The sequence below is a fragment of the Ammodytes marinus genome (assembly GCF_949987685.1).
Source record: "Ammodytes marinus genome assembly, chromosome: 8".
Classification (NCBI taxonomy): Eukaryota; Metazoa; Chordata; class Actinopteri; order Uranoscopiformes; family Ammodytidae; genus Ammodytes; species Ammodytes marinus.
The window spans coordinates 15,972,784-15,996,564 of record NC_137212.1 but is presented as its reverse complement, the minus strand read 5'-3'; the positions used below and the strand labels follow the sequence as shown (position 1 = coordinate 15,996,564).

Sequence of the window (23,781 nt, the reverse complement as noted above, 5' to 3'; positions counted from 1 at the left end):
GTGTGTGTGTGTGTGTGTGTGTGTGTGTGTGTGTGTGTGTGTGTGTGTGTGTGTGTGTGTGTGTGTGTGTGAACATTATTGTGCTTATGTACCTGTGAGAGGCTTTTAAGAAGTTTGAGTCCTTTGGAAGGAGGAATCTTTTGTGAATGCATGCAGTAAGTAGAAGGTCCTGTGTGGTCTAAGGTGAAACGATGTTTGTTTGTGTGTGTGTGTGTGTGTGTGTGTGTGTGTGTGTGTAACAGAAAGAAAGGGAACATGTATTATCATCATTTTCTTTTTGGTCTGTGTACCTGTGCACAAACAAACCCCATCAATGTGTGCACATTCTAATCTTAACTATAGTATGTGTATGGCTTCTGCATATATGCGTATTTGCCTTACGCGTGTGTCTGTGTCTGTGTCTGTCAGCCCCTTTCCGCCATGCCAGAATGCAGTCAGACCCCGAGACGTCAACGACCAGACTACCTGGCTGACTTCAGCAGCGGCAGCAGTGCTGATAACTCCTGCTCTTCCTCAGATGAACAAGAGGAGGAGAGGAGGAAGGCAGGAGGAGGAAGAGGAGAGAAAAGGGAGAAGAAAGTTTCTTACGACCTTGGGGAGAGCAAGGAGAAGAACTTGGCTGAGCGCTCAGGTAAATCGGCAGGATGTATATAAGAATGTCTTAAATAGGAAGCAAGCCTGTAACGTTTTTGACAAGGACCTTGTAACATTGCAGTTTTTCTTTCTTGCTTCTCGTTTACTATGTTTTTTGCTAGCCCACTTTTCTCCTCACTGTGGCTTGTTCTGTCTTCCTGCGGCCTTGGTTGTTTTTGTATTTTATTTTTCCTTTTTTTTAACCCTTTATTTTTTTAGCCAGAACCTTTCATACTGTATGATTAATTGAAAAAAATTGTCTTTGTCAGACACCTACATACAGTATACACATTTTCTAAGATTACTGTTTTGGCATTCACGTCTCCATTTCCATTTTTTTTTATCTGACTGCAACATTGGACAAAGTTCAGACAGGAGAGGTAGCGAGTATGAATGTATATAATGGTGCAATAAGGAAATCCTGCAAGCACATGATTTACACTCAAGCCTGGTCCACTTTCCACATTTATGCAGTTTGAAAAATATTCATAGTACGGATCCAATTTCCATTTACATGCAAACACATTTTTTAAAATACAAATGTAGAGAATTTTGCTTTACTGACATCTACACACACACACCTACACACTGACACCTACACACACACCTACACACTGACACCTACACACACACACACACACACACACACACACACACACACACACACACACACACACACACACACACACACACACACACACCTACACAGTGATACCTACACACACACACACACACACACACACACACACACACACACACACACACACACACACACACACACACACACACACACACACACACACACACACAGAAATGTTGAGGCACTGAAAAGCACTTGAGGAAAAAAATTATCCAGTGAATGGAAGGTGAAGGTAGAGAAGAAGGTATTTGATTGAAAGGGAGAAGAAAGAGCCCTTTCGTTGTTTACCTTGAAAACTCCTTGAATTTAATGCTGAAATATTCCCTGTTTTATCGTAGGAGTGATAAGAGTCAAGCATTTCCACACATTTAACATAAAGTCAGATACATCAACTCACTTTCAGCTCTCAGAAATGAGAAAGAGGGCGCATTTCATAGCAGTATATTTGCCGACCTTGGAAAAAGAAAAAACTCTCAAGTTAAATTGTGCACTGGTTTACTGTTCAATAGAGAGGACCCTTGCAAGAGCTCATTCTATTTGTCACAAAAAAGGGACTAACCCATGAAAACGCCCAACTTCTGTACTTTGTATGTCTGTCTGTCTGTCTGTGTGTGTGTGTGTGCGAAGTGGTGACAGCAACCCTGCCAAGTCCTACTCCATACCAATCCACCAGAGAGCTGCTGGGACTAAGCCCCATAATGCTCTCATTTGGCAATGGGCAAACCTCAGAAGGTTCAGAAGCCACACGCACACACATAGACACATACACATTCAATTGTTGTGTGTGTGTGTGTGTGTGTGTGTGTGTGTGTGTGTGTGTGTGTGTGTGTGTGTGTTGTGCACATGCGTGTGTCTGAGACAGAGAACAAGAGCTGCTCTTTAAGTCATTCCAAAACCAGACACGACTACTGTTTAGTTTCTGGTTTCAAACAACACATGCCGCGGTCACTAATAACATACACACACTTGGCTAGCGGGCCTGAGTGCAGCAATGGAAGTTTTAATGCCACAATTGGTCTCCAGTGCCACCATGCGCTGGATGGAAAGCAGAGGAGAGCTTGACAGTGACTGGGGCTACTGAGACAGGATCAGGGAAGAAAAGAAATTGAAGTGTGACAGTGAGTCGCTCTCCCCCCACATCTCCATCTCTTGTGTAATTTTTCTCTACAGGTCGCATGCACTGGAAACCTCCGGCAAAGCCTGTGAAAAGCAGCCCCGCCTCGTCTGCCTCCCCGACACTCTCTGGTCCAATCAGACGCTCTATCTCCTGCCCTCGCTCCATCGCTTCCCTCATGTCGCCCAATGAGCTGCGTCCGTTTTCCACCAGGCCTTCTCCCACTGTTCCCATGGCCACGCCCCTCGTCCGGCCCACCTCCGCCACGCTGCGCTCTCATTCGCTAAGCCGTAGTGGCTCCGCCCACCGCGTGCCTCACAGCAACAGCCTGGGGACCATCCACTCCAACATGGTAAGAATGATGGAACTCTTTGCCCTTCAGAACGTGTTAGAGGAGGTGTCACAAAAAAAAGGACAATTCATTTTCAAACTGCCAGGCTGTCATATGGCTCAATGTGGCAGTCCTTTGCGGATATACTACTCCAAGCAAGTTAAAAGAAAACAATCAAGCATTACTTTTCCGATGCTACCAAAGTCTGATGCACACATTTACTTGTTCTGCCACAGCAGCTTTCCCCTTTGCTTTTCTCCTCCTTAGACATATACCGTACTGTATTGTATCCTGGCCCAATAGGACTTTCTTAAGCGGCACCCTGAATACTGTATAGGCCTACTGTAGCTGACCACAATGACCTTCTATTATGTGGACATCTGTTGCTTTCTGCCTGCCGCCTCCATTCCCCTTCCTGTCTTTACAAGTATGCTGGTAACCTTTGGAGACAGTGGAACAAAATAAAATGGCGAAGAATGCCTCTTTAACATTGAGAATAGGACTAAAGGAGAACCTTTTAAAGAGAAAAAAGCCATTGAGTGAGTGCAGTGGTTGTATGCTTGTGCCCTGACGTATACAAGACGACAGAATAATTTTCATCTATTTTTTTTATACCTCCTGCACACGTGTGGATAAGTGCATGCTGGTACAGGAAATCTCAAATTGTATATTTTCTTTAATACTTGGCATAATGCATGGTAGTGACACTGATGTGTGCATAAAAAACAATAATACGCGATAGAAATGCCTGTTCATAAAATAGCCTGTCACATGCACCTGTTATTTGAAATAATAATGAATCATTTACATAATAGAGTTATACCACTTTACACCCTATACACATTGTTTGGACATGTTAACAAACACTCACACGAAAGTGCTGACGTGAGGGAATTGATCAACTGCTATTTGACACAAAAAAAAGTGCTTAATAAATAAATGTATAAGTAATTCATGATGAAAATAATAAGCTGCCTTTTAAGTTACTTCATCTACTAAGGGAACTTCACTTCAATACCTGAATTGTCCTGATAACCCTGATAATAATGTCCATAATCTAGGAGCTATGGTGTATAATGTGATATCATATTACGGTGTTGAATTGACCAATTTACTTATACAGTATCAATGTATATGTGTGTACTCAGTTGGTTTCCTTCTCCTTGTGTGTGCAGGGTGATCCACTTATAAACCTGAGGAGTAAAGAGCAAGAGGCCGAGCTGGTGCGGCAGACTCTGGCCGCGCTCTCCACCATGAGGATCAGGTTTCCAGGCAAAACTGAGGAAGAGGCTGAGGCTGTGTTGGATGAGGTGGGTGCACATTACTATGTTTTAGGGTATTTGTGTGTGCATTACCTCATGCAATAAAGCGTGTCAAAGGGGTTTCAGATTAAGAAGCCGAAATCAGATCTTAAATATGTAACAAAGTAGCATAAGGGAAATTTAGAATAGATATACAAATACATACAAATAAGAAAACCCTGAAAAACAAAACAGGGAGGAGAAGTTGGAGGGAACATAGAGCACTAGTGTTGAGCTGTATTCCCAGAGACCCCTCTGTGGCCAGGTGCGGCCACTCTGCAGACCTCTTCGCCTCCCTCCACAATAGCCTGTCCGCTCTTGCTTGGGCTCTTGCTTGGGCTCCCATTGTCTTTCAAATGACCCCAGGGACAACCTGTCTTTCAGGGGGAAGCCGTGTACTGTTCCCCACTGCTCCTTTGTATCAAACAGTGACTATTCTATTTCTGGTCAGATCTCTGTGTCCTTGTATTTGGTGCATCTACAGTATGTGCGTGTTTGTTTATAAACAAAAAATATTGATTACTTTTTGTAAGATATCAATGTAAAAAAATAGAAACATTGGCTTATATGGGCTGATACAGTCGTAACCTGGAGCCTATGGTTGTAAATAAGGTTTATTATGCATTTATTATCCAAGAATTCAACAAACGGTATTAGCTAACTAACAAACCCCACTGCCAACACACCACCTTAAGCTTCTTCAAATATATTATTCTGAATTGCACAGAAACACAAACTGTTTCATTTTCATTCTTGCACCCTCGAACTTCCTTGTTTTGTTCATGTTTTTTTTTGTTTTGTTTTTTTACAATAGAAAAGCTGAAGTAGATACTGCATTGTCTTAAAGCAATATAAAAAGAAAAAAATGCTCAAAGAGAGGCAGAGCCTCACCTTGAATTCACACCAGGAGCAAGCAACACATCAGCAGCACCAAAGTACTATGAAAGCAACCATCTGTCCAATCCACAGCGACTCTGACCTCCATTATGGCCGTCGCTGTCCTCCGAAGCAGGCGCTGAAAGTACAGCAGCAGACCAGACTAATCACAATGACATAAAAATACCACCAAAACAACATGTTCAATGGACAAAAAAAAAGAAAAAAGAAGGCTACATAAGAAGTATATTGGAAGAAAATCGAAGTTGTATATTTTAGACCAATCTGTCAGCCGGGGCTTACGATATAATGGGATGGGAGCATTTCCACTGATGATTCAGAGCTATCAATGTTAAGTGGGCAACCCTAAAATCTTCAAGACATACTGTCACATTATTACATGTGTTGTAAAGCACATAGGATCCTTAATATTGATTTTATTAGGGAAATGTCAGGTCAATTCAGGCCCAGCCGGATTATGTAAGGGTTATTATAATTAAAGTAAAGTAAGTGCATGCCACCAAGTATTTTGTGTGTGTGTGTGTGTGTGTGTGTGTGTGTGTGTGTGTGTGTGTGTGTGTGTGTGTGTGTGTGTGACATCTCTGTGTGCCGTGGTCGTGAGAGACAATTACCACCACACCTGTACTGTTAACAAACCTAATGAGAGCACCATGGAGCTGCAGATGAGCAACTGCACCTGTACTGTTCACTCCTTGCCTCCGGAGAGAAGGAGTGTTCACTCCGCATGAAAAGAATCTTAGGCAATTTATGTTTTCCATGATTTAAAGTTGAGGTCTAATTGGGCTAATGATGTGTTTGCATTGCCTCCTTTATCTTTCACTCGAAACCTTCTTTCTTGTCGTGGTGGGAGCCATTGAAAGGTGAAATGCATCAAGGGCCTTTTGTTGTTGCTTTAATTGAGAGTAATCTGTTTGTGTATGAAAGACATTTGACAAAATGAGAGTGCATCAGACAAGGTTCAACAGGTTCTAAATTGAGAGAGAACACTAAACAAGCATACAAGCAAGTCACATTCAGGAAAAGGGAAAAGAAAAAATGCTCACTGTATAGCTTAGCTTGTTTTTCCTGTGTGTGAGCAAACAAAGTTTACACTGGAGCTTCCCAATGGGAGCATGGTTTGCAGGGGATCTAGCATGCTACGTGAGAAGTGTATGTGCACCAGTGGTGGAGATGTAGACGGAGTCAACAGAGGAACAATGCAGTGCCTGTAGGTACACAGTGATGTTGGCACTAGGAGTCAGAGCATGGGAGTATCCAGCACAGCTCTTGAGCATAACGACACATGCCCCAAGGATTTTTTAACACATCTGCACACAACAGAGGGTCCTCTCTGCTAAAGATCCAAAGATCACGACTTCATTTCTATTATCACTGAGTTGTGCTGTATTTAAATTCACCTACAATAAGATACCACACTGGTACATACCCCAGTGTTCTGCTTGCCACAATCTTGGTATCATGTTTGAAAATGCCCTCAAGTCACCTTTCCATAAACAGCAGTCTGCCTGCTTAGACGTACTGAAATTAACATTAGAAAAAAAAAAGTCGTCATGCTCCTTTAAGAGTTCAAAAATGGTTTTTGTAAAGCACCTTAAGCAGTCATGAGAAATATCGGACTGATGTTTCAAATTCTCCGCCTTGATCCTGGAAATCATCGAGAAGCCTGAGTTTGACGCTGAAGACCGGCTTTTGCAACACAATTTTGTGAAAATGGCTGGAAATTGGTCTGAAATACAAAGTAACAAGAGAATGTAGTGATGTGCTGCCGTTAACAATGTTTCCCCTATGTTATATTTCCTGTGTTGCCTAATATCACCTGCCAAATAACGGATACGACACAAACATTGCATCTCTGTCCGTAAAGGTTTCCGTCATGTTCCAACATTGACCTCTTCTATAATGGAGACATGTGTGACAGCCAAAAAAGGCATTAAGTTAACACGGATAACCCCAGCAATCTTACACATTCAATGTCTGGGCTGAAATGCGAAAGAAAGTATCAGTGTGTGACGGTGGGAATGAGCTCTTGACTTTCTCCGCATTTTCTTTTCCCATTTTTGACACATTCTTTATAGTTTCTGTAGAACATCATGATCTGTGCCAGAAACCTCTTTAGAATACCTTTGACCAAGGCCAGCTTGAAAGGTGTATTCGTTTTTTGCAGTGATTGAACTGCTCAGCACAATGACGGCCCTGTGAGCATACGATAGTAATCCCGGATTCTGATGGAATATTGCAGGGTTAGAGCATATGTGATACAATGGAACACTTGTGGTGTTCCTCTCTGTTCATGATACATATTAAAATCAAAAACATTTTTAACCCTGACTTTCTTTCTCAGATACACGACAACTGGAAATACCATAAATCAAAGGTGGCCTCCTATTGGCTAGTGAAACTGGACTCTACCAAACAACGGAAGGTGAGTTTATTGCTGGAAACCAATTGCATCAGGTATTCAGTTGCCACATGTTCAGTAGAATATCGTTGAAAAATATGCACACCCGGCCTTGACTGCTTCAAGATATGCATACGGCCACGAGATCATTTTAAACGTCACTGCTTCATAAAAGGACCACAACATAACAATGAGGCGAAAAAATATATATCTAAAGTTGTAATCTATTGATTTGAAGGACAGCTGTTGCTTAACATGTCCTCAACTGTGGGTATTGTGAGTGTTTTATAGAAGACTAAGAGCTTGAATAGGTGAGTGAAAAAAGTGCTTTGTCTAGTAGTCACCCCTTTGATAACTTGATAACAATTAAAAACAGTGAAGTTTCCAGACACTATTGTCAGAGATAGTACCTCAGTTTTGGACATGTTCATTCTGACAGTCTTCAAAATGGGCCACATTTATCTTTTGACACCTGTATAAATGTGCTGCCTACACCCCTGCTGCTACACAGTCTATACCCTCACCTTGTCAAAAATAGACGTTGTTAAAACCAGTGGATATTGCAAAATGTCACTGCTTCTACCTATTCCTTTGGAATGACTTTGAAATACTTTTTAACACATAAAAAATAATCCCCAAGTCAATATCAGGGGGGAAAAAAAGATATGATAAGTATAAAGATCATTATCATGGCAGACAGTAACAGAGGTAGAGACACCAAATAGGATGTAAACTAAACAGAAGAGGGTACAAGACGTGAAATGGCATCCAGTAGGCGTGTCAGTAATGATGTGATCTCTCAGCCACCGCTTTCTGCACAACTGCGCGCGGCTGTGTTGTGAGCTGTGACAGTGCGAGCTGATGTTTTATTTGGAGTGGAGCAGCCTAATGAGCAGCAGGCAGAGGTCAGGAATGTAGCGCCCACCGCTCTGCTATCTGATTACCATACCAAAACATATCTGTTTGTGTGTGTGTGTGTGTTTTTTTTTACTCATCTATCATGTTTTTCTGAGTGTGTTTGCGTGTCTCGCCTGCCTCACATTGCTGTGGGGAAATCTTGCCTCTTCTTCGCATCGCAAACACACACGCACACATCCACAGTCAGACGGGCACGTCAGTAATGAGGAGCGAGGAATCAAAGTCAAAAGGGCCACAGCGCTGCACTCTGAGCGGGGTGAAAAGGGAGAGAAAAAGGGGAGTGAGAGAAAGCAGGGAGGTGGCGAGAGATGGGAAAACAAAGAAGGGAAGATGGAAGGCTGGCGCAGGTGTCCTCAGACCGCCTAGGAACTTCTGACACCTTCTCTCCAAGACTGACGTTCGTGCAGCAATTAGTCCTCTCCTATGCTCTCCACTGTCTGCCCCAGCACTTTTTGTCCTTCCATACAACAGCCACACACACACACACACACACACACACACACACACACACACACACACACACACACACACACACACACACACACACACACACACACACACACACACACACACACACTACACACAGGCTCTCTGTCTGTGCATGCTTTTAACATGAATTCTCAAATCCTCCCTGTATGTGTGCAAGGTCTGATCAAATTAGTTTTCAGTGTGTGTTTGTGCAATTACTGAATGTGTCGGGGTTCTTGTGAGTGTGCATGCAGCTGTCTGCTTATTCCTAAATTCTCTCTGGTACTGAGTGAACGCATTAGCCTCTGTGATTACTCATTTAAGGGCAAGATAAGAAAAATAAATAGGAAGAACTGTTAGCGTTTGAATAGATGCCAACTCACGTACAGTATATCATTTAAAATGCACCCTTTGTCTTGCGGAAAAATTCATTCTCACGTGCTTTGTATCTCCCTCTCACTGTCTCTGTCACTCAGGTGTTGGACATTGTACGCACCAATGTGCGCTCGGTGCTGCAGCGGATCTGGAGGGAGCCGGACGTGGAGAGTCTCCACCTGTACCGGCTCTTTAACCGCGTCTTCAACCGCCTGCTCTGGAGTCATGGCCAAGGCTTGTGGAACTGCTACTCTAACACTGGGTAGGCAAGCTGAGCAAGGCTGTGTGCTGGGTTACCATGAGGATGTAATGGCTGGCTGGGGTATGCTTGAAATGACTTTGTCACAATCTGAGTTGGGACAAAAAGCCTGCCATCATGGAGAGAGGAATGGCTGGATGGGTAGTACAAATGGGGACAAGGGTGCACACTTTTGGCCAGCCTCTCATCAAAGGCATACAAAAAACAAAAAAAGTGACAGAAGAAACTGTGAAGAGTGCGAAATAGCTTGAGAGTGACGCTCTCGGCACAACAGGCCAATATGCATGAGGTAGGAGTTGTCGGTTTCAGAAGGATACAAAAATAGTCAGATGCAGCCACTTTCAATTGCGATGTCAGAAAGGTGTGGGGTGAGGGGGATCAGATGCTGTTCAACAAGCCAACTAGTAGGCCTACATGAGGCTGTGCTACAGTGGAGATGAACAAATTATTTTAGCCGCTGCCATTTCCAATTTATTTTCCAATGCATTTTTTAATTTTCACTATTAGCTCTGCGCTCATAACACATATTAAGAAATATTGCAAAAATTACAATCAGCTAAAAATGTACTCATCTAAGCAACTCTTGAATGAAAGCAACCTTAATACATATAATGTAACCTTGAGCAAAAAAAAAAGAAAATCATCAGAGATATTGAAATATATCAATAAGAAAACCACTGAATGAACCGATATGTTCCTGGAAACATTTCCTTCTGAAACAACACAAATAGATGATCACACTGCAGGCCAATTACCACTCTATTTATTACATGACACCACTCTTCCATCTCCATAGTCGAAGCCCTCTGCAATCCCGGCATGTCCTCAAGCCATGTGTTCGTCAATATATCAGTTTTAGTGACAGCAGGCGACAATTTGCCATTTTCATTCAGTATGGTGGCAGCTGAATGGCAGAAGATGAGTGACAGACCAACCAGACCCCGCAGCACTTTGCTGAAAGCTCTCAGGGATGAAAGAAGCATCCTGCCCTGTGGATACAGGGTGCAAATTTAGGTCACAAATCTGGGTTGTTAATCAGGCCTTTTTCACAGGTGAGAGCAGGAAAAAGAGAAGGGAGGGACATAAGCAGGAACTAGATGAAAGAAATTATTTGACTTTGGTTTGTTATCAGATTCTTAGAGGTTTTCAGTCGGTTTATTTTTATTAATTATTTTTCCTACATTATGATGCGACAGAAAGTGGCTTTCTATGAGATGAGTCACTGCGGTGGCCGGCCACTTTAAATAAGACACACACACACATACAGAAAACTACTGTTTCCTAATACTTTGACTTGTCTTACATATATATTTAGCTTCTCTCACAGAAAGACACACACAGAGGGACTTTGGATTCCACAGTTTTTTCTTCACACATTAGCACTCACATGCAAAAATATACATCCCTGACAGGCAGACAGCTGCATGGCTGGTAGCTTTTCAACTCATCAGTGATAAAGATGTGACCTTCTCGCATCTCCTCCCCTCCATATTCTTTACAGTACAGTTGTTAGTCGTCCGTGTTTCCCCTGACACAGAGGGCTCAAAGGGTGAAACTGAAGTCGCTGCCTTCAGCTCTCCATTTCCCTCTTCCCTTACCTCCTTGGAGTGAGCGGGTGATAGAGAAGAAGGGGGTGATGGGCAGAAGAAAAAGCGCAGAACATAGCTTGGAGTAGGAGAGATGGGATGCGTTGGAAGAGGGTCCGTGAGGAATATCCTAGCCTAGCCTAGCCGCATCTATCACGCTGCACCCCATTCAGCTTTTATCTAATAATCATAGCATGCCCTGGATGATCCAGGCAACTTAGCCTATTGTCCGACCCCTCTCTGCAACATGCTATGGCCCAAATATGGCTAAACCCAACAGGGGTTACACAGTAACAGTGAAGCGGTTTCTTCTCTGTCTCTTGTTTGATATTTTATCTAAGGGACTTAACAACAATCAAGCAGCCTTGCGGCTAATGTGGGCGATGAATTCAACAGGCATTGTAAACGACTTAGGAGGGAAAAGAATGGAAGCACACACAGTTTTGAAACCTTTCAGAGGAAGCACCCCCCGCCACACAAGGAGTGAAAGAGCGGAAGACATCAAACGTACCCCCTGGAGTTGTGTGTCTCAGTTGTTGAAGCTCTCACAGTCAGGGGTATGTCCGGGGCTGTAAAGGGGGTTAACTGTACTGGATTTGTTTCATCCTCCTTCCTCTCTGTGTGTCTGTCTGTCTTCCTGCATGTCTGCATGCATGAGATCAAGTGTGTAAAAAGAAGACCACCAGAAATATTCCCATATACGGTATATGAATGTATTGTACTTAATCTGATCTGCTTTCATCACTTGCATGCACTGAAGATGCATAACTAGACATCGCTGAAATAGAATGTGTATGTGTATGCCTTCTCCAGTTCATCGTGGGAGAGCGTCTTCAGTAAGGGCAGTGAGGTGGTGTCACCCCAGGAGCTGCAGTGCTGCCGGCGGCTTGTCCAGCTGTGTAGAGACTGCCTGTTGGTCGTCTACAAGTTTGTCTCCGAGTCCCGTGGCTCTTTGACCGGACTCAGCCCCGAATGGGACGACACCAGGTGAGAAGGAGTCACCTTTATGCAGCCCTTTGATGCCTCCCCTACTGAGCTCTTTATTTTCCAAATATTCTTCTAGCATTCCTGCCTTGATAGATAGATTATTATTACACAGAAGGGCGGCTGGATAAGATTCAAGGATACGATGATCTCATCAAGAGTCTACTGGCAGGTCCCAGGTTAAAGCTGTGCTGCTCAGTGTTCTTGTGCAAAATGTTGTGCCCTTGCTCTTGAAGGAGCATGAATCCAAATCCCCCCCCCAAAAAAGCAAATGTAAACAGTTGTTAAAGGTATTCCAAGAGAGTGAGGATAGCAGATTTGTATGTAGCAAACAAGAAAGACGCATATTAAACTAGTGCAATATATGGTCTTGACTTAGCCTGGTCCTACCAGACCATCGTACTTTATTTAATTTGCATAGAAGGTCTGGAATCGCTCAATTGACAAACGTTAACTCACTTGAAGGCGGGTGTCTGTTGAAGTTTAAAACTATTGGATCTGCCCAGTGCCATTCTAGATCTGCCAACAAATCACATAATGTTTGGTCGTGACGTCTGTCATGTGCCAGCTTCTGAGCCACTCCCTCTGTTCGCTGATTAGACCGTCAAAAATCTGGCCGGCAAAAACCTAAGAATATACCGCAGGCCCAGACTGACTTCTGAAGAGAAATGAAAATTCAGCGGAAGTACGTAGGCGGGCGGTGCCAGGCTAGCCTTAACAGTATCAAAACACCAGAAGACAACACAACACACTTCATATCAGGGGCAGAAAGATAAGCCAACCAGGAAACTGAACCTGGTCTTTAGAATATTAAATAAAAAAATATACAACAGCGATGCCTCATAATAAACTTTGTCAAACTCAGCTTTGAAAAAAAGACCTACATTAAGTAGGAAAAAAAATTACCACACCTTGACATTACAGGCAAGAAAACTTTGATCTAAAAATTTAAACAGCCATCATTATAATACCTTTCTCAGGAAACATTTCCTCCTCTCTGTACTCCTCGGAGCCTCAGAGCAATCATCTTCATCACATAAACCCAGATAAAAACAAACAACAAAATCTGCCTCACTCTATTTTTAAGGTTGATGACCGCAGGAGACAGCAGTTCAGGTTTGTGAGTGAGCAAATTTTTAAGGCACATATGCTTTGGGCTGGCAGACAGTGTGGAGAGGGGGGGGGGGGTGAAGAAGTGTGCTGTTAACAGGAAATAATGGCCCACAGATTAGCGCTCATTTTAGCCCGGGGCCCCCTGAGGCCTGCTTAATTCAATTAGAGCCCAGATGAGCCTCTGCAGCAAATGACCTTACGAGAGAGAGAGAGAGAGAGAGAGAGAGAGAGCTCCTTTTTCCGGGGGCCTCGCTTTACATGATTCATAACTCCTGCGAATATTTTAACAGGCTATCACTTTTCGCATATAGTATGAAAACTTCAGCTGATGAAAAAATGCTGGGTTTTGTGCACGGCTGTGGAGCTAATTATATTTTGACTGATCTGATGTTGTTTGGTATTGATAGTTTTAGCTTGAGCACATTTGTCTTAAGTATGGATTCAATAATAAGAGCTTTATCAGTAGATTGTTTGAGGATTTAAAGAAGATATATCTCAGGGCTGTACGCTTATTTTTTTAGGTGGTAGCACTGGTGCTAGCAAGCAAAACATTTCAGTAGCACAACAATAAATTTGGTAGCACACAAAGTAGGCTATGATTGAAAACTTGCATAACCTTAACCCTTGCATTTTGCTCTAATTACCTTTGAGCATGTCATCCTGGTCTCATTTGAGATTCACAATTAATATGATATCCTAGTGTGTGCAGTAATAATTGTAGAAAAATTAATAGGGGTGCACTGATTGCAATTTAGAAAAAAGAATCTAACCTGCCAATTGCAATTTTTTGCTGATTCAGAATTATTATTATAATGTCCTTCTGTTACCGTACTTTCCGTACTATATGCCGCACTGGACAATAAGCCGCAGGTGTTATAATGTTTAATTACCATATGTAAGAGTTTGTGCACAGAGGGGATTGTCGGGAAAGAGATGGCTGCTTGAGGAAGCTCCCACATTTCAACAAACAAGTTGCATATTTGCATAACGTACGTAAGTGTTACCATTTTGTGCAATAGTAGCTATTAGGGATGGGCACGAGTGTTTTCGCTACTCGTGTGATCGCTTGCATTCCTCGAGGATCAATCGATTCCTCGTTAAACTTTTTTCTATTTTTAGGACGCAACGCATCTGTCTACAGAACAACGGTTGACCGCAATAAAGCGCTCAATGCTTATGTCAAACAGTCACAGTTGCCATATGATATTAAGGATTTATTTTCCACAAGTTTAAAACACATTTTCCTAACTGAAAGTAATTAAATAAGCGGGCCACAATTTAAACCGATCGAGTAGGTCTGCGGTGGAGAGAGAAAAAAACAGAGAGAAAAAAAGCATGGGCTGTAGTTGGCTAACATTCAAAATAGACATTTAAAATAAAAAGGGCAGCAAATACAATAAAATTATTGTCCTACAATTTAAACACATAGATAGGCTAAATAACTCACCAAAGCAGTAGAAGTTAGGGCTGCACGATATTGCCCAAAATGATTATCACGATTATTTTGGTCAATATTGATATCACGATATTTTACCACGATTATTCAGTAATTGTAGTGAGTAAAATATTTTTATTGGATTGTCACGTAAACATAACAGCGCTTTCATATCCATGTGATCGGCTATGCAATATTACTGATAATGTACATATATTTGCATAAATATAATAAATATTTACCTGAAGTCAATGCATTTCCACAAAGAAAATATAAATCAAAATATTGCACCAAAACTTTACTCAAAATCAAATCAACAGAGCACTGCTTTAACTTTTCCTTGTGCTACATTTCTGTTGAATAACACATCTTTGTTTCCTCACCTGACCTCATTGCATCTCCTAAAAGCAAAAATATAAAATATTTTACTCCATTCATTGTACCTGCATGATGGATGTGTATAAAACTTGATTTTGAACTAAATAAAATTGTGCCCACAATGTATAACTAAAATAAGTATATTATGAGCTGCGCCCTGTCAAAATAAATCACAACCTATATGGCTCTACTATGTCGGAATTTAATTTGAAAGGACGGAGATGGGAAGTGGCAGGTAACACTCAGCAACACGTTAGTTAAATGTTGCTGCCTCTCATGCCTTTACTCCCAACGCGAGGTTTCATCTTCGCTTCAGGTCGTGTGTACGCTGAGGCACTGACTGTATGGAGTTATTAGCAACCCTGGGAGCTTGTCTAATAACTGGAATAGTCATTGCAAACCCACTAGGTTCTTATGTAATGAAAACGTAGTTCAATACGCCAGCAAATAGGAACGACCAAGGATACGAACTAGCAACGGTGGAATAGTCTACTCGCCCAGCTAGACTGCTTCAGCTGTAAGCCACAGAGCTACTGTTTTGCTAACACAACTCAAGACTCGCACACTGTACAAACAGTAAATGTAATCGGCCAACATGCTTAACCAGAGCTCCATCTAGCTAACAAAGCATTATTCCCCAAAATCTATAACAATTCACGGAGAAAATGACTGCCGAACATTTACATGGCGGGCTGCAGCCTGAAGCAAAACATACTCACGTCGTCTTGCTGGAGTCCTGTCGGACATTAACCATGACTCCTGTGTTCCCTGCTCTCCTGATACATGCAAAGACGTGTTGAAAAAGTATTCCATTGTTTTCTGAACGAGTAGCCCTGTTTGTGGACGTCTATCCATCAAAACTATGACGTAGGTCCTTAGGTGACCCGTTCGCTATACATTATACTCTTGACAGCGGTCTGTCTGGCTGGATAACAGACCTGGCAAAGTGTCATGTAATAATGGGTTATAAATCCGGTCCCACACAAAAAAAGAGACTAACAAGGGGATGTATGTGATTTTACAAGCGCAGATGTCTGCTCTCGCTCGCGCGATAAGCAGCAGCAGCTTGCTTCTTCGCGCGGCTCTTGGAGTGCTTTCTGTCTATGCGGGCAGAAAATTGTTCACACTTTGGGGGCGGAGCCACTGGACTTTGATTGACAGCTCTCGGGGAACCTGGGGTTGCCAGGTTGGAGCATGAACAGGCACATGATCAGCGAGTGGTTTGGGGAGGGATTGATTTGCTTCGCAGCTGAGCACACATTTAAAATATCGCACATTCATGTACACGTCATCGTGGGAAGCCAATATCGTCATCGCGATGAAAATTCGATATATTGTGCAGCCCTAGTAGAAGTAGTAGGCTAATCCAACCGCGTAATGCTCACTCCTGTCCGTGACTAATTACCGCGACCAATTCCTCGTTAACGGAACGTTACACCGTCGGCTTTTGAATCTCAATCCTATATTCCATAATAAAGGCTTCTTAAATGTTGTTTGCTCGAATGTGCCCGAAGTCAGCCTGGCTTACGTGACTTTCCAAGTTTTCCAGCACCGCATTCAGCTCCGCGGTGCTGTGGAGACCACACACTGGCTGCGCTGCACGGAGGTGGCAGTTATTTGCGGTTTCTGTTTGACACAACGCTTAGTTTATTTAACTTGGATCAAAATATTTAATTTTGTTAAACTTTATATCCGTTTTGTGCCGTTTTGTACACGTATATAACATTTTAAAATAGGGGCGGCCCGCCGGCCGGCCTAAAGGCTACAAACACAAAAAAAAAAAAAAAAAAAAAACGATTTTCCTCATCCACCAATCGAGATCATTTGAAAGGAGGAGTACTCGAGAACTCGATTACTAACGCCCATCCCCAGTAGCTACAGAATATATACTGTGCTGTGTAATAACAGGGTCGAAAAACGGGGGAAAAGTTGCGGCTTGTAGGCCGAAAAGTACGGTAATTAAAACCAAACTTTAAAACATTAAACATAGCCTATTAAATAAATAAGTATACATATTGGTACAATTTAGGATACATTAAATAGGTTGTTGTGAATGTGTTGGGAGTAGCTTTTCAGTGGCTTATTTAAAACTTTGTTTAAATAGACTAGGCTACTGTTGACTGCTCTCTGCAGCTGAATGAGTTGCCTTTCAAGCTAGAAAAAAGCGCTAACTTCCTGTTCTTACCGGCTTCAAAATAAAAGTCAACTCACGTTTGGGTAGTAACAGGCTTTTAATGTGAAGGCGCACAGGAAATGTTCTGTTTGTACACGCGCTAACTTAACTTAATGTGCCGTCTCCTTCTGGTAATTGCCGTTGAAGCCGTGAAGTTTTTATACCTAGAATCGCTGCACGAGCACAGATCCCGAGCACACATCTTTCACCAGCCAAAGTGGAGGGTGGACTCAATAACTTACTTACCTAAGACTCATTTACCCGCAGTGTTAATGTAGAGCCCTCTAAGCAGTGTTGTGCATCTCTCCTCTGTGTTTCAAAGACAGCCTCTCCTCATTATCAACCTGTCGCATGAGTGCGAATGGATTCGTATTCATCATCGCACGTGATCAATTTCAGTAGCAAATGCGATCAAAACTGTCGCACTGTACAGCCCTGTATCTGTAATTGGATTTAACTACTTGCGCATGCACACAATAATACAATGATGTATCCATGTTTTTTTAGGTTTTGTTTTGCAATAGGCATCCCTAAGAGCCCATTTAAGCATGCATTGGTGTGTGTGTGTCTCTTCTTATTTATTTTGTGTCTATATATGTCTTGTGTAAAAAAGCTTACCATTTGCTGCTGGACCAGCCTCAACCCATGGCGCCACACCTGCTGTCGCTGTGGCTGCCGCTTCTTCTTCCTCTTCCTCCGTCTCCTCACCGCTCGACGCAGGTCTCTGCTTGGTTTAGTTCTGCTAAACCCCCCGCTCCCCTCATCGTTCAGCTCTGTCCGTATTCCCCGCTTCCTGCTACTCCCACACCACCTCACAGCTGTAACTAAAAAGGCTTGGTCCCACCACCTGCCCAATGATGGTTACGATCAACAGTCTTACATGCCCTTTTCTCCTTTCCCTCAAATGACTGATTGTTTAGATTCATTTATCTTTAATGAGAATGGGATTTGTTTCATATTATCCAAATATATTTATTTAGCCCAAAACTGTCAAGGATATATATTGGAAAAGGAAAGTGATAGGAGAAGGACGCATATTAAGACTGTTTAGAGCACGTTTTTTTCCAACACAGCTACGTTTCGGGCAACTTGCTGTCCATCAACAGGCAATCCCTCTGCTGCCACATGCTAAATGCCCTTCACTTAATGCTCCTAGGCTTTTATCAAGAGCATCATTTTCATTACAATTAGCCTGAGTGGGGAACTGCTCTCTTCTTGTCACAAGAAGACAGAAAATGGCTTGGCTTGGATCGTGGGGTTTGCAGTTTCACAACACAAATGGCTCACATCTCTCCATCAAGCATGCAGGGAAACAGTTGCAACCGCTGCCACTTCAGCTGAGAGGCAATTAGGATTATTTACTCATTGATGCAAAAGCTTTATATGAGAGGGTTAATTGTCTGTGTGTGTGTTTGAGAGAGAGAGAGAGAGAGAGAGAGAGAGAGTTTGTGTGTGTGTGTGTGTGTGTGTGTGTGTGTGTGTGTGTGTGTGTGTGTGTGTGTGTGTGTGTGTGTGTGTGTGTGTGTGTGTGTGTGTGTGTGTGTGTGTGTGTGTGTGTGTGTGTGTGTGTGTGTGTGTGTGTGTGTGTGTGTGCTTGCGCATGCATGCACGTCACGTGAATGTCAGGCAATGGTCATCCGCACATTCAGCTTACCTCAACTATTTCTATTAAGCTGTCCACATGCAATTGACGAGCCAATTTAAAGGATAGTATTATTTCTGTCTCGTATACAAACTTGCATGCATATACAGTGTGTACATAGAAACACCTTTTTGATTTCCACAAAACGTTAACACTGTTCTTCAATGGCGAGGGAAACACAAAGGGTGAATTGGTACTAAAAAGAAGATACCCACTTCTCTAACTCAAGCTGCTGAAGTCACATAATGCATTGTTCATGGAAAGGGGTTCTGCCCCCATCTCTTATATATGATTGCATGAGTACAGGTAAAGTAATAATCACTTCAACCACAAACTTTCAATGTACATATGGTCATATGTTAATTTTCAATGCTTAGAATTTGTGAACCTATCATTTAATTAAAACATGTTAGTGAATCATTTTGTAACACAAATTATTCGTCATAATTACTTTATTTTATCAAGTTAAAATCATGAAATGAAATAAATTACTGTCAGGCAGAGCACTGGACAAATAGTGAGTCAAGAATGTATTTCTACTAGATGAGTTTGTGTTTATCCAAAGATAAAAAACAACTAGGAAATGCGTCATAACTTACCAGCTAGGGTTTGGCCATGATTAAGATCACAACCATTCTTGACATTTCGCAAAGGATGAATACACAGAGAATATTTGTCTTATTATGCCACATTCTGACTATCAAAACTATTTCACACATTGAAATCAAAAATCACGTTTGAAGGGGAAATGGCTCCTTTGAATTAAACGCTACACTGTCTTCTGTGCATGTACACACACATGCATAACACATACACTAGCAGAACTTTCGGCAGCCTTCAACACATGTCAAAGTGAGGCTCCGAGGTCTCCATAGTTGACCACACCTGCCCACTCTTGTTCAAGCATCCTTCCTCTGTGTGTCAACAGCCTCATGGGTCCAAGAAAAGTCCTTCAGTCTGTGTGGGCAGATGAGAGGAAGTCACCAAATAGCTCCACTAATGACTTTCTTGTTAAGCCTGGAATTATTGTCACTAGCCAAAGACAATTTTCCCATGATGACAAAAGTTTCAGATTCTATTAATTTTCGTCTGTCTGAAAAGTGTGGCAGTAATTAGGGTTAATTGGGGTGTTGAGCTGAATGTGGGCTGCAGATAACCTTCAATCCTCTTTGTACCTCTTGGTTTGTGATTGCGTCAGCTATCGTGGCAATTTCCCCTCCATTCTTAGTCATGGCATTTCATTTTGTCTTACCTCCTCTCAATACGCTGGTGCAGTTGCTTCTCCATAAAGGACTTAGGAGTAGAGTGGAAGGCCTGTCAGTAGCAGCAGTAGTGGTAGATTGTAGCTTTACATGTAAGAAACGGAGCAGGAGGCTATCTTTCTGTCTCTCGGTCCACTGATGGATTGAAGCTAAGCACAAGTGCTTGAACAACCCTCCCCCTGGCTTTCAAGCAGGCATGCTGTTGCCAAGGCCTTCTCCATGATCAAAAGGAGGACGAACCTGGAAGATGCCGAATGAGGGTCCAATTAAATACAGCCTGCGGAGACAGCGCCCGCTTGGACGTGAGAAGGCCCCCCTACCCCACCCCTTGCCATTACCACCACCGTGATTCCTTTCTATGAGCGGAATATTCTCAAAGTGAATAGCAGAGGATCTCTGAAGAAGAACGCATTCAGGCCCTGATAAATGTTCAATATTTGATTTTCTCTCCCTTATTCTTGCCATTTCCATGCTTGGGCCTAGGGTTTTCAGTGAAAACCTTATGTGAATTAAAATGAGAAAGGAGAAATCACACCATAAAATCCATGAACAGAATCCCAATGGATGTTGGGTAAATCTCATATAGATGGTGATAAGGTGCTGACCGGGGGGAAGAGAACCAGAAGAAATGTTGAAGAAATGAATCCATGGGTGACACAAAATCATGTTATTAAATCACTGAATGTCACTTCGAATTCTGCAGTTGAAACTACCTTACAGAAGAACAAATGGGAAATGCTAAAGGCAAAGCACATCCTGCCCTCCTGTTCTCTGGGATTTGAATGGAGGAGTTTTAAGAAGTGCTGAACAGAGCCCTTGTTCACCAAGTCCAGTTGGAGCAGAAGATGTGCTGGAGGGATACATACGGCCCACTTGAAGCTGTTTCAATGACATTTTGTTGGACAAAATGAAGTTAATTTGAATCCCTCCTTACTCTCCTGGGTCTGGGGCCGTGTTGAAGCAGACGCCCTCAGCAACATACAATTTCTTCTTCTTTCTGGTCCCCTTTTAGAAGAAGCTGATCAGCTAATTTGTCAGCGAGCTATTTCACAAGGAGAGAGAGCTGTGTGAGAAAACGTGTGCTATCTCTGCACAAGCTTGAAAGAAGATAATATTTCTTCACTCTGTAATCCCCATCCCCTTTTGATAACATTGTCGTATCTTAAACACGTCCACAAGGACTATTTCTTTTGACCGTTGTACTCGTTTGTTATTAGCTAAATATCTTTCCCAGATATGTAAGTCATTCCTCCAACTGATCAGTCTGGAAGAATTCAAACTTCCCCTGTCTCATGTCTTCAGAACAGTTCCCCGACATTTGCATAACCTACAGTTAACCTTGTCCAGGATTTGATCATTTCATCTGACATTGCTCTGACAACCATATCTGACTCATTTCCAGCAACTAAGGAAGAAGGGAGCAGGGTTGTGCCCTTCCTGACTCTATCTCAACCTGACGCTGGTCTCATTCTCAGGTACTGGAACGCTGTTAGCAGGAGCTGCCTCACTGCTCTGTCTCGGTGGAAGGTGTCATAGAAAAGTCTTAGAAAGGTTCTGACGTCTATGCCTCGGAATGATAGGTGAGGATTTTCTGTTCATGATGTCAAAGTTGAAAAAGTAGGTTGTACCCGAAAGAGAAAAAGTCTGCCTCTATCAGAATAAGGTCCATAATGTATTACCCTACAAGCAGATACATAAATACTGCATACAACCTACCAGGACTGGAACTGATGACACTGTGTATATGGCATTTTAGATTGGGTGCGTTACATAAAATTAAAGCTGCAACGATCAATTGAACATAATCAGAAAATAATTCTCTAACAATTTTGATAATGCAATAATCACTAGCAAAAATGCAAAACATATGTTGGTTCCAGCTTCTAAAATATGAAGAATTTATGCTTTTCCTCGACAAACTGAATACATTTGGGTTTTGTTCTACTGGTCAAATAAAACAAGACATTTGAAGATGTCACCTTGGTCTGTGGGAAGTAATAAGATGTATTCATACTTTTTGGAAGTTTTATAGACTAAGCAATTTATAGATCAATCAGGAAAATAATCCAAAAATAAGTTGATAATGAAAATAAGTTTTTGTTGCAGCCCCAAACTGAATACACCAGATCAAATAGATCTCGCAATTTCAACCACAGCCTTTTTCTTACTTTTTCTTTGTTTTCAAAGGGATGGTGATGTATTAATATCTTGAAATCACTAGGCCATTATCCAAGTTGAATTGTACAATTGGAGCCATGACCATAAATGGTAGAATCAATATACGAACAGTGGGCAATATGTGATCTCAGTGCTGAGCACTGATGCGCCTCGACCTCTAAAATGTGACCTTTGCATATCTAATCCTCTCATTATATTCATCCTTTCCCCTAATCCCTCCATCCGTCACTCTTGTCCCTCTGCCCAGGTATCTGCTGCCAGTGACCTCCCAGTTCATCATGAAATGGCCTTCGTCCAGCTTTGGCCGCATCTCCTCGGCCATGCCACGCTCGCGCAGCCTCTTAGCTGCCAGGATGGGCCACTTCTGAGGTCACCGTGGCAACCTTGGCTTCTGACACCTCCTCTCTTGACCTCAACCTCCCTTTCCTAACTCTCACCCTGCCAAACTCTAATCTCTCCAAGTCCTTTATGGACCTGAATTTGGGGCAGCTCTGGACACAGGACGTAGCCTCCACCATGGCCAAATCCCCCTGTAGAACATCAACAAAGACAGGCTGTTTTGGAAGTTGGGAAGGGGCTTTGTTTAGTGTAGATTAGTTTGGACCTACCCAGACCAACAGACTGGAGGTACGCTCGATCCCTACCATGAGCCCCAGTAACACCAGACAATGAGTTTCCCCTTCTTTTCTCAGTGTACCTGCTGTATTCTACCCACTCACTGTACAGTTACAAATCATGGTACTGTAAAAGGACAGAATAACAAATACTAAACAATGCAAGGATTATTTATTTATGTACCTGCTTATTTTGTAAGGTATTCCATGAATGCAGTAAATGCTGATGCAGAATGCAGATATGGAATGATATTAGCAAAGCTATCCCTTGTTGGAGCAAGCGGATGTAAAAAACAACAACAAAAAGCTTATTTTAGCTGTCTTTTATTTTATTTCAGAATTTAATTTATTTCATAACTTATATCAGAGGTTTTATGTTTATATACTCTATATGTTTTCATTTTTGAAGTTCAGAGTACAGTAAAAGAGGTGGTGCCCAGGGAACTGAAAATGTTTAACTTTTGAATGCGAATGCTTCATGTTTTACCTTTTATGATATCAACTGCAGCACTATTTAGCAACAAAATGTTTAGAATGTCCGTGCCGTAAAGCCGAGCCTCCTATCCTCTTAAGGCCAGGACACACCAGCCCGATAATCGCCGTCGTCAAAAAAAAAGACGAATCTGTTTGGTGTGTGCCGTGACGTCGGCCGACGTAGAGGTCGTCGGGCTTGTTTTGAGCCTGTCGGCCGCCGATTGAACGTGTTCAATCGGCGGCCGACCGTCTTTCATTTGGAGCAATTTGATTGGTGGAGGGCTAGCGAATCAGTGAAGCCCGGAAGTGAGGCGGGTAGCACAAACAGCTAACAACAGCTAGCCATCGTTTTAATGTGTTTGTTCGTTTCGTTTTGAGAGTACTCACATGCATCAACCCTTGTTGACTGCTCGACACCATGCTCGACACTCTCTGCTAAAAATTGTGCTCTTATGGTCCATAAATATAAATACGTATTTCTATCTATGTTTATGCTCTAGAGAGATGTCCAATCATTTCCGGCTTTCGTATTTTTTCGGGACACAATACAGATTAGCGCCGCCTGCTGTTGTGGAGACATTACGTCCCGCGAGCGTACGGAAAATAAA

The 23,781-nt window shown here is 42.4% G+C and overlaps 1 protein-coding gene across 1 annotated transcript in view; it reads left to right on the top strand.

Annotated features, from left to right (window-relative positions):
• ttll7 (tubulin tyrosine ligase-like family, member 7) overlaps nt 1–22,453 on the top strand; it is a gene marked incomplete at both ends in the record, with an annotated part of 64,594 nt that extends 42,141 nt beyond the window's left edge. Inside the window, 9 exons of the mRNA XM_080032243.1 lie at nt 409–631; nt 2,444–2,739; nt 3,894–4,028; nt 7,258–7,338; nt 9,177–9,337; nt 11,734–11,907; nt 17,617–17,723; nt 21,383–21,458; nt 22,333–22,453. Coding sequence (XP_079888369.1) covers nt 409–631; nt 2,444–2,739; nt 3,894–4,028; nt 7,258–7,338; nt 9,177–9,337; nt 11,734–11,907; nt 17,617–17,723; nt 21,383–21,458; nt 22,333–22,453 — 1,374 coding nt within the window. The remainder of the gene's footprint in view (nt 1–408; nt 632–2,443; nt 2,740–3,893; nt 4,029–7,257; nt 7,339–9,176; nt 9,338–11,733; nt 11,908–17,616; nt 17,724–21,382; nt 21,459–22,332) is intronic.
• Between the last annotated feature and the right edge of the window lie 1,328 nt (nt 22,454–23,781).